The following is a 13,173-nucleotide window of genomic DNA, read 5'->3' as shown; positions in this document are numbered from 1 at the left end:
GTCTGGCCTCCGCGTGCGGCTCCGGCTCCGAGGGCCGGACCCGAGGGGCCGGGCCGGGCCAGGGGTGCGAGCGGTGCCGTCCTGCTAGCAGGGGAGGCCCGGCTGCACTACGCCTGCCTGAGGCTGCAGACCCCGCCCGCCCGCGCCCCTCGTCCCCTCCGAGCACGGGTCCGCGAGGAGGTGCCGCGCGGGAACAGGTCCGTGAGCTCCGCCGGCCTCGGGGCCTCAGAAGGCCGCCTGCGGAAAGAGGCCCGGGCCGGCCGGAACGCGGGTGGCGGTGGCGGGCCCCGCCGCGCTCCTCGACCACACTGGGTCTGGGCCGGGACGCCGAGGGCGCCGTCCGTTCGCAGGCGCCGCTTCTGGTCGCAGGTCGCAGGTCGCTGCGGCCCGGGCCCGGGGTGACGCAGCGGCGGGAGCGGCGCAGGACCTCCGCCTCGGCGTGCCCAGAGCGGCCGCGGGTCTGCGTGAAGAGCCCAGCCCCGGGATTCGCCTGCCCAGGCGCAAACTGATCTGAAAGTCTGTCCGCGCAGGTGGGCGGCGTTGGAGGCCGCCCAGGAAAGAGGGCACCCCAGCGGCCTTCCCGCTGCTCAGCGCCTCTGCCCAGCTAACTGCCAGCCGAGTGTGCCGAGCGGGCGCAGAGCGGGCGGGAGGGCGGAGTCCCGGAGGAGCTGGGCGGGGTCCGCCGTCCGTCCTCAGCGCCGGGCAGAGGGCTGCGTGTCTGCTGCCCGTCCTGTCCCGGACAGCAGGCCCCACCTCGAGGCCCCGCAGGGACCACGTGGCCACTGCCGCTGGCCCTGCAGGAGCCCGGCCCGGCGCAGACCTCGGGGCCTGAGCTGTGGAACTGTCGCCTTCCCGCCCAGAGGTCTGCAGCCCGAGACAGGGACAGGGCCTCCACCCCGCTGGTGTCCTTGCGGGCCCAGGTGGCAGAGACCCGTCCGTGCGCAGTGGGCTCCGGACCCTGGCTTCAGAGCGCCGCCGGCCCTGGGCCGCCCGCCAGGCCGCCCAGCAGGGGGCAGGCGGCCACAAGGCGGGGCGGGCTTCCCCAGGCGCCCACCGGGCGTCAGGGCCGCGGAGGGGCGAGGCCGGCGCTGGGTCAGCGGGCCCTGCGCAGGGCTGGCGTCTGTGGTCCCGGGGCAGGCGCGCGGCTCGGGGTCTCCGGAAAAGGCCCAGGGCGCCACAGCCTGCGCGATCCGCAGTCCGAGCGCCGAGCCCCGCCCGAGCCCCCCGCGGCCGGGCTGCGGTTGGGGGGAAGGCGGGACGACCCGCGAAGGTTCCCTTTGCGGCGGGCGGGCTTGAACTTCCTGAGAGGTTCCCCCCGGGCTCCCAGGGCGCCCACCCGCCCGCCCGCCGTCCCTGTGGGCTCCAGCTTGGGGCAGCTCCGCGGGTGGGGTCCGGGATTTGGGGGCTGCGCGGGGCGCTATCTGCAGGCGTGGCGGGGGGCGCGCTGCCCGAGGCCCTCCAGACAGTTGGAGCCAGCCGGGGCGGCAGGAAAACTCCGTGTGGGCGGCGGTAGCTGCCAAGCTCTGTCCCCTTAGTGGGCGCCCGTCGGGCGACCCGGCTCGGGAGGTGCAGGCGAGCGCACCGCACGCCCGGGCTCCTCGGCGGTGAGGCGGGGGACCGAGACCCTGACGCGGAGGCGGAGAGAAGTGAGGGCCTAAGTCCGGGCGCGCCGAGGCGGAGATGCCGGCGGGGCGCGGCTCAGGGGCCGAGGACCCGCTCCTGCTGGGAGGGAGGGAGGGGCGCCCTGCGGCTCGGAAGGGAAGACCCGTGCTGCGCAGCCTGTAAAATACCGTTTATTTAATAGTTAAAAACTCCAGTGATAAATGTCCGTTACCGATGGTCAGCGTAAAGTGCCAGTCGCAGTACAACGCCCGCCGGGCCGGCCGGCTCGCGGGGGCGCGCGTGGGAGCCGGGAGCGAGCGGCACCGAGCCCGGCGCAGGGCCCGCTCCCGCTCAGACCGCGCGCCCCAGGCTGCGCCCGGGCCGGGAAGCGCTGGGCCCAGGCGGCCGGCGGCTGAAGCCGATACAAGGGTTACACTTGCGCAGGCTCGGGTGGCGTGGGGACGGAGGAGGGCGGGAGCGCAGAGCTGCTCTCCTCTCCAGTCAGTTACACACTTGGATGGCCAAAGGGCGCGAAGGAAAGGAAAGGAAGAAAACGTATACAATAACAACTGAAAAAGTAATGCGTCTCTGAAAGGCGCCCCTGCGCTCCGCGGGGCTCCGGTTCTCCTTTTAATCCAGAGTCCCGCTTCCGGCCGAGAGCAGCTGCGTCTGGGGACCCCGAGATTGAGACGCGGTGCGGGGCCCCGGGTGGGGCGCGGCCTCCAGCTCCCTCCTCGTCGCGCCTCTCCGGAGAACTGGGGACACAGCCGGCTGCTGGGGCCACAGGCTGTTTAACACTTGATCTTGGGGGTTTTGAGCTCCTTCACCTGTGAGTGTAGCGTCTTGTGCACAGCGAGAGTCCTGGACTGGCAGAATCCTTTTCCGCACTCTTGGCATTTGAAAGGCTTCTCTTTGGAGTGAATATATCTGGGGGTGGAAACAAATAGTTAATCCCAGAACGGAACGGTGTGCCCTTCTCTACCAACAGCTGCCTAAGGCCCCTCCTGCCTTCCAAGGCCCTGGCCCTTGCAACAAACAGGTTGTAGAGCCCTGAACGTGTGTGTCCAGCCAAACACTGAGCTGCCCAGAGTGGGGCGACGTTCGAACCCTAAGCGGGTCCAGGCTGACAGACCCCTGCCTTTCTGAGGAGGAGGTGGGCATCACCTTCTTATAGGGCCTGGGTCAGTGCTAGAGGTGAACGAAAAGGAGCTGGGTTGGACAATCATGGTCCAAGACTAGCACTTGTGGCTATTAAGATGACATAAAACTAAGCAAAACAAAAAGTTCAGGTTATGAGATGTCATACTCCGCATCCTTACAGAAATGTCACCGTTGGACAATGGTAGAGCACAGAGCCAGAGTGAGGGGGCGCAGGACAGTGTGTGGAGACCTGCTCTGGCCTTAGGGTCCCCTTGGCCCCAGTTCCTCCCCCCTTGCTCCTAAACCTGTCCCTGAGCCTCCTGGTTTTCCTTCGTGATTCTTGGCAATTCCCGGGCAGTGGGGTCTGGAACAGCTCTTTAGGGAACAGGATGGGGAGGCTAGAGGCAGCACACAGCTCTCTTGGGCACCTGCACTTCGCACCTGTGGTCCCGCAGGTGGTCCTGCCTCCGGAAGGCTTTGTGGCAGATGTCACAGGTGTAGGGCCGCTCGTCCGTGTGGGTCCGCTCATGGATGAGAAGGTTATAGGACTTGGTGAAGTGGCGGCCACAGAACTTGCAGACGAACTCCTTCTTGGTCTTGGAAGGCAGGCGTCCCCTGGTGGGCTTCTTCTCTGGGGGCAGCTTGGTCACGTCCAGGAGGGCACCCAGCCCACCTGTGGGGGATCCGGGGCCCTCACCTCGGACAAGCTTGGAAGGGTCTTCTTGTGTGGCAGCCAGAGCTAAGTTGGCAAAATCAAAGCGCGGCTTGCTCTTGAGTGCTGGGCCACTGCCTGCAGCGGCGATCTCGGGCTTGGGCTGGATGACCTGAGGGAACCAGGGAAAGGCGGGCAGCTGGAAGCGTGCGTCCACCAGGCTGGACACGGCGCCAGGCACCTTGGAGAAAGAGGAGCGGGGCACGTGCATGGCCGGGTAGCCCAGCGTCCACTGGTGCAGGTGCACAGCCTGCAGCGCACTGAAGCCGTACAGGCTGGGCAGGTGGTCCGAGGGCACCGTGGGCAGGCCGTTAACCGCCTGGAGGAAAGAGTAGTTGGTGAGCTGCAGGGATGGGTGGATGGGCACCGGAGCTGGCAAGGTCTTGCTGCCCATCGCGGTAGTTGCAGTGGTTCTCAACCTCAATCTGCAAAGAAAGGAGAGAGGAAGACAGAAGTTCAGGCTGGGTGGCCTTCCTTCCAGTGCCAGCCCAGTCACAGCCCCTCCTCGACCCAGGATAGTCTGAGCTGCCTGCACAGCCCCGGCCCAGTGCTCTCCCAAAGCAGGTCAGATGGGTCAGATGCTGAGAGTCTTCTCCTGGGGGCCCTGGTTCGAGGGCACCCTCCAAATGGCCTCTGGCAGAAACACAGAACTTGACAGGGAAACCAGTATGAAGTCAAATCCCAAGAACCACAATAACTTAAAATGTAGGGCTCAGGCAGACAGGTGCAAGTGCAAGGCAACTGGCACTGGTAAAAACCAAGTTCCGGGCAAGCCTGGTCCACGCGGAATTACTTTCTCCTGCAAAGGTAACAGAATTTGGAAGCACACTTACACATTCAGACAGAAATGCACACTGACACATGAACATATTCACACAGCCTAACACAGAATCACCAAGAAGGTGCACAGATAAACTGGGCCAGCCAGGGTCTCATTGGACAGCAGTGGTTACAAAATGCAAAGACCATCACCAATGCATGCTTACACACACACACACACACACACACACGCACACACACACCTCCTGCCGCCTGCTTAGTAAGGTCTTCTGGCCAGCATCGGCGCTGGCTCTAGAAGCTGTGGCATCTTCTTCAGGACTCTCAGCACTGCCCTCCTGTTGGAGATCCTGCCTGAGGATTAGTGAGCCCTGTGGCACTGCTCTGCAGCTGCTTGCAGATTGATTCCTGACCACTGTCCTTTGGGGTCACCCTCATTTCAAGGAGGAAGGGCACCAACACCCACATTCATTCAGTCCTTTAAGCATCTGCAGTCACATCCAAGAGGGCTCCAGTGCCCTCCTTCCCCCACAGGAAAGGGCAGCAGGAGTCTTATGCATGCAGAGAACCGGGCCAGCCTATGATGTGGACAAAGCTGATGCCAGTCTGTGCAAGGCCCGTGTGCCGGAGCGAGGCAGAGAGGAGCCAGGGCAGAGTGGGGGGGGGGGCTGGCATCTCTAAGCCTCTTGTCAGAGACTACAGCTTGCATGGAAAGGTCTCGGGTCTGAAAGCGGCCTTTCATCCCTGCCCATCTTAGATATTCCTGACTTGGGTCTATCCAGGGGAGGCACAAACAGGAAGAAGGAAGGCAGAAAGTGGCAAGGAGCTTTGGGATGCCCAGGCACTGACCCCCAGCTCTGAGCTGGAGCTGCTCCACAGGTCGTGCTCCCTGCAGGGCCCTGCACTCCGTCCTCCTCTGCCCACTCATTCCCCTGCTACTGACTTTCTCCTTCAGCCCGGAGCCTCTCCTTTTCCCCTCAGACTTCCCCTCTGGAGTACCTCCCTTGCCTTGAGATGTGCCCGCCTTCACAGCACAGAGCCCCATCCTGGGCCTAGGGTCCCTCTGCTGGTCCCCAGGGACTCTGGCCCAAGCTCAAGCAAGGCAGTCACAGACTCAGCTGCTGTTCTCTCCCTGCAGCCAGGCTCTGTACGCCTGGCCCTGTGGGTTGCACGCCTGTTCTGGGAAGGGCAGAGCTATCTTGATCCCAAACCCGCCGCTCTAAGCTGGCCTGTGAGGTGAGGCTCTAAGGAAAGAGGCGTTGCTGGGGTGGGGAGCAGAAAACGCAGGAGCCGGCAGAGGCCTGCACAGCTTCCTTGCCCAGAAGATGAAAGGAAGCTGCCCACTGCGGTCACGGTCACGCAGCCGCAGCCCCGGGCAGAGAACGCAGCGGCTGCGCGATCCTGCGTCTGCACTGAGCCAGGGCCCCACCGGCAGAGCCTGGCGCCAGTCTTCCGAAGTGCTCCAAGGGACAAACCGAGAGCGTCCCAGAGGCCTGGGACAAGGGAGAAGCCCCTTTGGGTTGGGGAGGGGTGGAAGACCGCCAGTTTCAAAGGTCGGGCCCGGACCTAGGCGAGGGGAGCGCTCTTTGGTTTGCCTTCTCCGCTCTCCCCCAGGCCCTGGAAATCAGATCCTATCCCCGGCTCCCCAGGGCCACTGGGCCACGCGCGGCCTCAGCCTGCAGCGCCAGCGGCTGGGCCTAGGCCAGGCCAGCGACAGCCCGGGGCCGGGACTCTGGGCTACAGGCTGGCCCAACCTGCTGGAGCTCGGGTGGGAGAACCCACCCACCCCCTGGCCTGCACTCGCCTCCCCTCAAACGGGGAAAGGCCCCAGCGGCCATAGCCTCCAAAGGGGGTCCCAGAGCGCGAGGCTTGCGACTCCGCTCAGAGCAACCTCTCTGGGCTATCTGCCCGATCTTATTTCTCCGTCGCTCCACTTTTTTTCCTCCGCGGCCCATACAGTTTCTTATTTTCCTCCGCAGCATTCCGAGGCCAAGGCTCCCCGGGTTTCCGCCAGCGACTTTTCGGAGGACGAATTTCGTTCGAAACGTGGCTCTTCACACGAGTCCGGAGAAGGCAGAGTGAACGATGCGGTAGGTTCTCGGCAGTCAGCTAGGAGAGAAGCGGCCTCTAGCTGCTTCCCCAGCCGGAGAGAATGAGTCCACCGGCTCCACTCCCGACCCGAGGCCCCAGTCCGAGACCGCTGCCGATCTTTCGCCCAGAGAAGGGTCGCCTCCCCGCGCCCCAGCATCTATTCCACCAGAAGCCGGGTCCCAGCGCGGGCAGCGCCAATCCCGGGCCTGCGCTGCCCTTGCTGGGCATTAATGAAGTGTGCAGTCTATTAAAGCGGTTTATTCGGGGCTAATTGAGCGTGAGTGAGTTAACTGCTTGCATTAATGAGGACCGAAAGGACTCCCTCCGGGAGCTTGCGCCTAGAGGAGCGCAGCGGCGGCCGGAATAATCACCCTCAACCCCAGAAGCCCACAGGAGAAGTGAGCGATGGGCGCCCGCCCGGACCGGATGACCGGCATCGCGGCTCCCACTGTGCCCTCCCAGCAACCAGGGCGGCGACCCCCTGGCGGAAAGGCCGTCTGCGGCATCCTGGATCCTAAGGAAACCGCACTTTGCTCAGCAGCCCAGGACGGGCCGCCCGCCCGAAGTCGCTCCCCACCTCCCGCCGCCCTCCTCCCTAGGAGGCCAGGATCCCAGCCTCGCCTCGCGCGGTCCTGCTCCAGAAGCCAGCACGCAGCTCTGCCCGGTGAAGTTCACACACTTAGCGCAACAAAGGAACTCTCGCAGCTACTTTTCATCCAGATCCACCCTCTGCCAAGAGAGCTGCGGAAGACTGGCTGTGGGTTTCCCTTCGTATCCGGACAGTCAGTCGGCGGGCAGCCCCTCGCTTCTTTTTCACTCGGGCTTCCACCTTCCCTCCTGAAGGCCGTGTTAGGCACAGTCCCCAGCCAAAGAATCCCTCTGCCCACCCCGGCCCAGAGGCGCTCCGCCCCGCCACTGCGGCTTGGGGTCTCCGCTTGGGGGGCAGTGCTGGCGCCCCCCGCGTGCGGTCTGCACCTGGAACCGAGAGCCACACGCAGGCCTGGACGCCGAGCAGTCGTTCCACGCGAACACCGAGTTAGAGGCCGGTGCAGGGCAGGCGCGAAACGCGGCCGAGCTCCGGGCCTGCTGCTGACCCTACCTGAGCCAGGGTCCTCGGCGGGCGGAGGCGCAGCGCGGCCGGAGAGCGCGTGCACCTGTCCGGGCGGCGGCGTGTGCCCGACCTCCCGGCCCTCGGAGGCAGAGCGCGGCTCGCCCAAGGCTAAGGCCGGGAGCAGCTGGGGTCTCGAGGGCCCCACACCGACTTCCCAGCCCGTGCGCACCTCGCGGGACGCGGCTCGGCGGGAGCTGCACGGCCAGGCCGCCCTCTCCCCGCTCGAGAAACCCCCGCCGCCACCCGACCCAGGCAGCACTGCTCTCCGCGCCCAGCCGCATCGAGAAGCGGGGCGCCCGCGGGCCGGGGCCGGGGCCGGGCCGAGGGCGAGCCGAGCGGGGCGCCTCCGCGACGGCCCCGGTCCCGCCGCTGCGCCCGCGCCGCATTACCTCTCTCCGCGGCGGCGCTGGGCCGAGCGCCTCTGCGCTCACGGCCGGGACCCGAGGAGCCGGCGGCGTGAACCCGGGGCTCCCGGGCTCGGGATCCGGAGCGCTGCGCCCGCCCGAGGTGGCTGCAGCCGAGGCCGAGAGAGGCGCTCAGGAGAGCCGGCCGCGTCTCACTCGCCTCCGCGCGAGCCGCCCACTCATTTTAATCCCGCGCCCCCCCCCCCGTTCCTCCCCTCCCTGCCCCCACCCTCCCGCGCCTGCGCGCTGGCGCACAAAGTTTTGCTGACCCGGGCAGCAGGCTCGGCTGCTGCGCCCGCTCGCTGGGCCCTTGCCTTCCCGACCCGATCCCGACCCGGTCCCCGCCTCTCCGGTTCCGCGCGACCCTTCCCGCGTTTGGGCGCGGGCGGAAACCGGTCGCGGCAGCGAGACTGCTGCTCGGGCTGCAGTTCTCGCGCTCCCAGGACACAGCGGGGCCGGGGCGCGAGGGGTCCAAGCGGCTGTGCCCGCGATCCAGAGCCTCGGGGCCGCGCGCTTCGAAGCCGAGCGGAGCCGAGCCGAGCCGCCGCTCCCGGAGCCCCGAAGCTTTCGAAGGCGGTGGCCCCGGTGTGCAGCAGCCCGGAATCCGGGCTTGCCCGGGAGGACGGGACCCAGGCAGCGCGCGGTTCCGGGTGTGGGAGGGCGGGCCGGGTCGCCGGAGCAGCCCAGACCTCGGCGGGCCTGCGCCCGAGCCGCCTGGGGAGCGAGACCCGTGGGCGCGCGGGGAAGAAGTCGGAGTGGCTTTCCCGGGGCCGGAACCGGGGACTGGACTCCAGAGCACAGGCACACTCTCCACCCGCTCTTCTGTTTAAGGCTGGACGTGGCTTTGGAGCGCAGCACAGGCACCCACGGAAAGCTGCGAGGTGGTCAGTTCCCAGGCCTCTGGGTCGAGGAACTGGCTTGGCTGCGAGTGGAGCCCTAGGGAGTGGGCTCTGGCTGGAGGCCTGGGGCACTGCCTGAGGGCGCCTCGCCTCCCACCGCCGCTGACCTCCAGCTCACCCCAGCTCCATCCCCCTGCCTCTTTTCTGGAGCACCCGGCCCAGGTGCCGCACAGGAGGAGGCGCCAGTTCCCGGGGGTTCCGGGTGCGCACCCCACACTCCTCTCCTGTGCTTCAACTCAGGACTCCGTGGGTCTCAGACGTCCTGGGACGTGGCTCGGGGAAGAGCTTCCCTCCAGCCTGTGCTTGCAAAGTCAGTCTGATTTTCTTGAAATGAGCTGGTAGTTCGGTCCCTGAGCTGGGGTTATGTTCATGGATTCTCCCTCCCGAGGCATTCCTAGAAGAGCTTCTCCCTGTGACCCCAACACTTGATAACAGAACGTGCCTCCATCTCCTCGAGATTTTTGCTCGTCGGAAGAGGAGACGCAATGTTTGCCCAAGAGGTGCGCTTCCGTCCCACAGGATGGGAGCGGAGTCCCGGGAGTTTGCACCTGGGACCGGAGCATCCCCCAGGGTAGGGGACACCCTGGCTAGGGGAGGCCTTGGGAGCAGAGAGGGCCTGCGATGGCCTCTTCCAAGAGGCTTTTTTCTAGGGCAGCAGCTTTAACAGCAGGGAGAGGCAGGCGTGGAGGGAAGAAAGCCCAGGGCCAGGTGCTCCTGGATTTCCTTAGCTCCACCTGGGTGAGGGATTTTGTGTGTCTTAGCTTCACACTCCCCAAGCAGCCAGCGCTTGGGACCTCCATACCAGCCAGGAACGTTTCCCAGAAAAGAGAGATGGGAGGGGCCTCTCAGGCTGTTGGGACACCTGGAAGAGGGGCTGGACAGCGGGCAGGCTCCTGCTCTGAATTCCTCAAGGCTCCATTGTGTTTCTTCCATCTTTCTGCTTGTCTTTCTCTTTCAAAACAGGACTCTGGTCAACACGCCTCAAGATTTCCAAAAAGCTGCAAGTAGGGTTCATGAAGAAACCTTGGTTGAGAGTGCCCCTGTTCCTGAGCAAAGGAAAATGCAGCGGGGCTGTGGAACATTCCTTTGCCAGGCCAACTGGAAAGCAGATCTGGGCCAACCCTAGAACTCAGCAGATGTGGAGCAGGGTGGGAAGGCCGCGCCCACAGGGTCCTGAGGGCCCAAGGGCACAGACTGCCTCCAGCAAGTCCCAGCCACCTGCCTGGAGCAGTCTAAAGAGCAGCACCGTACTGTGCGCCTGGTGGGCGGGCGGCGGCGTAGCTGGGTCCCACACACGTCCCAGGGCTCCTGCACACCCAAGGCGCCTCCTCCTACAGAGTGCACTGCCCCCAAATCCCAGGAAAACAAAATCCGAGACCTGTGAGGAGCTGAGCAGTCCCCTCTGCCACGCCCCATCCCTGAGCTCCTGACCTCCAAACCTTGGCCTCCTCCTCCACTGAAGGCCAACCCAAGGCCTGTTTTCCTCTGGGCCCAGGCAGCTAAGGAAACCTCTCCACTCTGTGTTTCTCCCCCTACTTCAGAGACACCCTCACTGTGTGACTGTGGCTTGGATGAATGGCTGAGCACAGGACCCAGGACGCCTAAGGCTGAGGAGGACACTTTTTAGCAAAGTCGAATTCGTTTAAGATCCCGGAGGATGTTGCATTTTACTTTTGGTAAACGCTGTCGGTAGCCCGGACGCAGCTCTCCTGTCCTCCTGAGAGCCCAGCGAAGGTGGCGAAACGCCGATCTCCCACACGCCTTATTCCTGGGGGTCCAGAGCACGCAGCCTGGTGGCTGCAGCCTCTGCCCTTTCAGAGCCTGCAGCTCTCTGGCCCACAGCCGCCCATCCCGACTCGCTGGGGCGGCGCCCTTGCGAAGGATCCGTCCAGCAAAACGCCAAGGCTCCAGGTCGGCTCTCGCTGTGCCCCCGCCCCGCCAGCCTTGCTGGGGTCCCTGAGGGAGGCGATGCTCAAGCCAGCCCCAGCTTCCTGGCCGAGGACTGCGGCGAGACCTTCAGGCGGGCGAGCTGGGAGCGGAGGGCCCCTGCTGCCTGTCTTCCTGCCCAGCTCCAGCCCCTCTCTAGACCCCGACTCGAGGGGAAAGACAAACCCCAGGCTGCCTTCCTAGGGCAAACTGAGCAGCTTCCAGAAAATTAACTAGGTGGTGGCCTGTGATGGTTTGAGTTGTTTTGGATTTAAAACAATAATGCTGAATCCCACCCCTCTGCACTCCCCAGACGCAGCAAATGACCTCATGCTTCCAAGTGGAGTTTACTCAACACTTGCGAGCTTTTCTTCCGAAGCAGGCTTTTCTGGAGTCCCTTTGCGGACACCTAGCGGCCTGCTCTTGAAGCCCTTCCTCATCAGTTTACACAGCTTCACATCTCCATCTCCGGGAGGTGCGGCGGCTCTGCCCACTGCGACGAGGGCCCGCAGGGCTCGCGGTCCCCTGGAGCCATCGCGGTGACCAGGTCAGCGTCCGGCCGAGCCGGCTGAGCTCCAGGCGGTGACCCGACTTCCACGAGCGTTAGTGACCACGCAGTCCCGGTGCGAGGGGAGCAGACGCCACGCGAGTTAGTGTCAGACTGAAAAGAAGGCGCAGCGCGGCGCTGTCCTCGGGCAGCTCCCGCCCCCAGCGCCCGCGAGCGCTGAGCGCCCGGATCCTCCGCCCGCCCCCGCGAGGCCTGGCCCCCCAGACGGCAGCACGTGGGAGCGGGCGCGGGCGTGGGCCCGGGCTGAGTTCCGCTGCCACGGCCACGCGCACATGGGCGACGCCGACCGGCGTGGGAGGCCCCACGGGGCTGGGGCTTCCGGGCCTGGGCTTGGGAGCGTCCCCTCGGGGCGGGCGGGCAGGTCCCCAGCGGCGCCTTCTGGGCTCCAGGGCGTCCGCGCCTCCGCCTGAAGGCCGCGCGCCCCCTGCCGGCCGGACTCGGTTCCGCCCCGCGCTCCCCGGGCCGGGCCTGGACCTCGCGCCTGGCTCCGCACTGCTGCTCCGGGCGTTGTCCGGGGGGCTGAGCGAGGCCACCTGCGCGACCGCCTCACCTGACACCGCGGCGCCCCGGCCCGGCCCGGCCGGAGCAGAGCCCCGAGCGGGCCTGGGCGCACCGGAGAGCGGCTGAGCCCCGACGCCGGCCCCGCCCGGCCGCCCGCCTTCCCTTCCGGCCCCAGCCCCCCAGCCGGCGGGCTGACCACGGACGGGGTCCCGGGAGGAGGCTCCCTCTCGGTTCTGCAGGCACGGCAGGTCAGCTCTCACCCCGGAGCAAACGCAGGAGCTCACCCCGGGGAAAATCCGCCGGGGAAGGGGGACAGAGCCGTTCCCGCCCGCCCTGCGCGGGCTGTTGGAGGAGGGGGCCAGCCAGGCAACCAGAGACCCGGGACACCCACCACCTCCCCCGAGATACAAAGCCCCGAGGTGCCTGGCACGCATAACGTTAGGACTGAATGGAAGGGGCACAGCGGGCCATGGTGGTCCAAGCCTGAAATCCCAGCACTGGGAGGCTGAGGCAGGACTGCTGTGAGTGCAAGGCCAGCCTGGGCTACTCTGTCTCAAAACAGGGAGTGCTTTCGCCTCCTGAGTGCTTATGGTAGAGGCGCTTCTCAGATTCAGACTGTCACCTTGAGCAGATGCTAGGTCCCCCAGGTGGTGGCCCACGTGGAAGAGAAGCCGTGCCCCTGGGATGGTGGCCTGCATCCCACCTGCTGCTGTGCTGATACAAGGCGATGCTCCATGAAGTGTGAGGTAACCCGAGCTTTGCAGAGCAGGTGGGGTGGAGGCTTGGAACTGGAAATGCTCCACAGAGGGCTGGTCCAGAGTCCAGAGTGGCGCTGGGTGGTAGGGGAGCTCCCTCCCACTGAAGAACCTCCTTTCTCTGATTTCTATGGAGTTGGGCTCCAGGGGAGGAGTTATGTTTATGGAAATTGAGTGGAGTACCTGCGGAGAGCAGGAACCCCACCCTGCTGGGGCGGCGGTGGGCTCCCTCCTCCACGGTCTAAGCTGGAGAGGGTGCAGGCATTCAGAGCGATGGCTCCAACGTATCTCGCTTTCCTGGGTGACTCCAGGCCAGTCAATTTGTCACTGATGAATACAGTTCCTTGGTGAGAACCTTTCCACTAAAGAGAAGGGCATTTGCTGAAACCACAAGCAAATAAAAACATAAAGTCTTTTAGCATGTGATTTTTAATATATCAACATGTAATTTTTTTACTTAAAATTACCAAGTCAGGTTTTTTGGTATCCTTAGGTATAAGTTGCATATCACATGTCAAGGACACAGAAATGAGGAGAAAACTTCAATATTAGCATCTATTCCAGATAAAAGAGTTTCTGGAATCACGACTTGCAACCTGTAGCAAACATTTCAGGAGACTGAGCTAAAAAGAAAGGTAAGTGTGCATTGTGGTTGGGTTGTTCGTTCCTAACCTGGTGGGCAGCAGA

General features: G+C 64.8%; 2 protein-coding genes across 3 annotated transcripts; one reads left to right on the top strand and one right to left on the bottom strand.

Moving 5' to 3' along the window:
• Nucleotides 1-54: 54 nt before the first annotated feature.
• Nucleotides 55-11,563, top strand: LOC110347891 (uncharacterized). Its single transcript, XM_021253518.2, has 2 exons — nucleotides 55-197; nucleotides 6,211-11,563. Exon 2 carries the CDS (start codon nucleotides 6,728-6,730, stop codon nucleotides 8,813-8,815), a length of 2,088 nt encoding a protein of 695 aa, XP_021109177.2. The 5' UTR covers nucleotides 55-197; nucleotides 6,211-6,727; the 3' UTR covers nucleotides 8,816-11,563.
• Nucleotides 1,778-7,945, bottom strand: Osr1 (odd-skipped related transcription factor 1). 2 transcript variants are annotated; one of them, XM_087216658.1, is made up of 3 exons: nucleotides 7,823-7,945; nucleotides 3,184-3,879; nucleotides 1,778-2,529 (listed from the first exon to the last, which is right to left on the bottom strand). In XM_087216658.1, the coding sequence occupies exons 2-3, from the start codon at nucleotides 3,846-3,848 to the stop codon at nucleotides 2,394-2,396; spliced, it is 801 nt and encodes a 266-aa protein (XP_087072784.1). In that variant the 5' UTR covers nucleotides 3,849-3,879; nucleotides 7,823-7,945; the 3' UTR covers nucleotides 1,778-2,393. The 2 variants fall into 2 exon arrangements, with proteins under 2 accessions (XP_087072784.1, XP_087072785.1); XM_087216659.1 differs by lacking the exon at nucleotides 7,823-7,945 and adding an exon at nucleotides 4,477-6,214.
• Nucleotides 11,564-13,173: the final 1,610 nt, after the last annotated feature.

This window comes from Heterocephalus glaber, unplaced genomic scaffold, assembly GCF_053883595.1.
Source record: "Heterocephalus glaber isolate CG9 unplaced genomic scaffold, H.glaber_assembly_v1.0 deba00001457, whole genome shotgun sequence".
In the NCBI taxonomy this organism is placed as follows: domain Eukaryota; kingdom Metazoa; phylum Chordata; class Mammalia; order Rodentia; family Bathyergidae; genus Heterocephalus; species Heterocephalus glaber.
The sequence above is the reverse complement of the archived record's forward strand: the minus strand, read 5'-3'. Positions and strand labels throughout refer to the sequence as shown.

Excerpts from the sequence above, each read along its gene's own strand:
- Osr1 (XM_087216658.1), bottom strand. The coding sequence starts at position 3,848 with ATGGGCAGCAAGACCTTGCCAGCTCCGGTGCCCATCCACCCATCCCTG. Across the intron at positions 2,530-3,183 it reads GACCACCTGCGGGACCACAG|ATATATTCACTCCAAAGAGA; the intron begins GTGCGAAGTGCA and ends TTCCACCCCCAG.
- LOC110347891 (XM_021253518.2), top strand. The coding sequence starts at position 6,728 with ATGGGCGCCCGCCCGGACCGGATGACCGGCATCGCGGCTCCCACTGTG.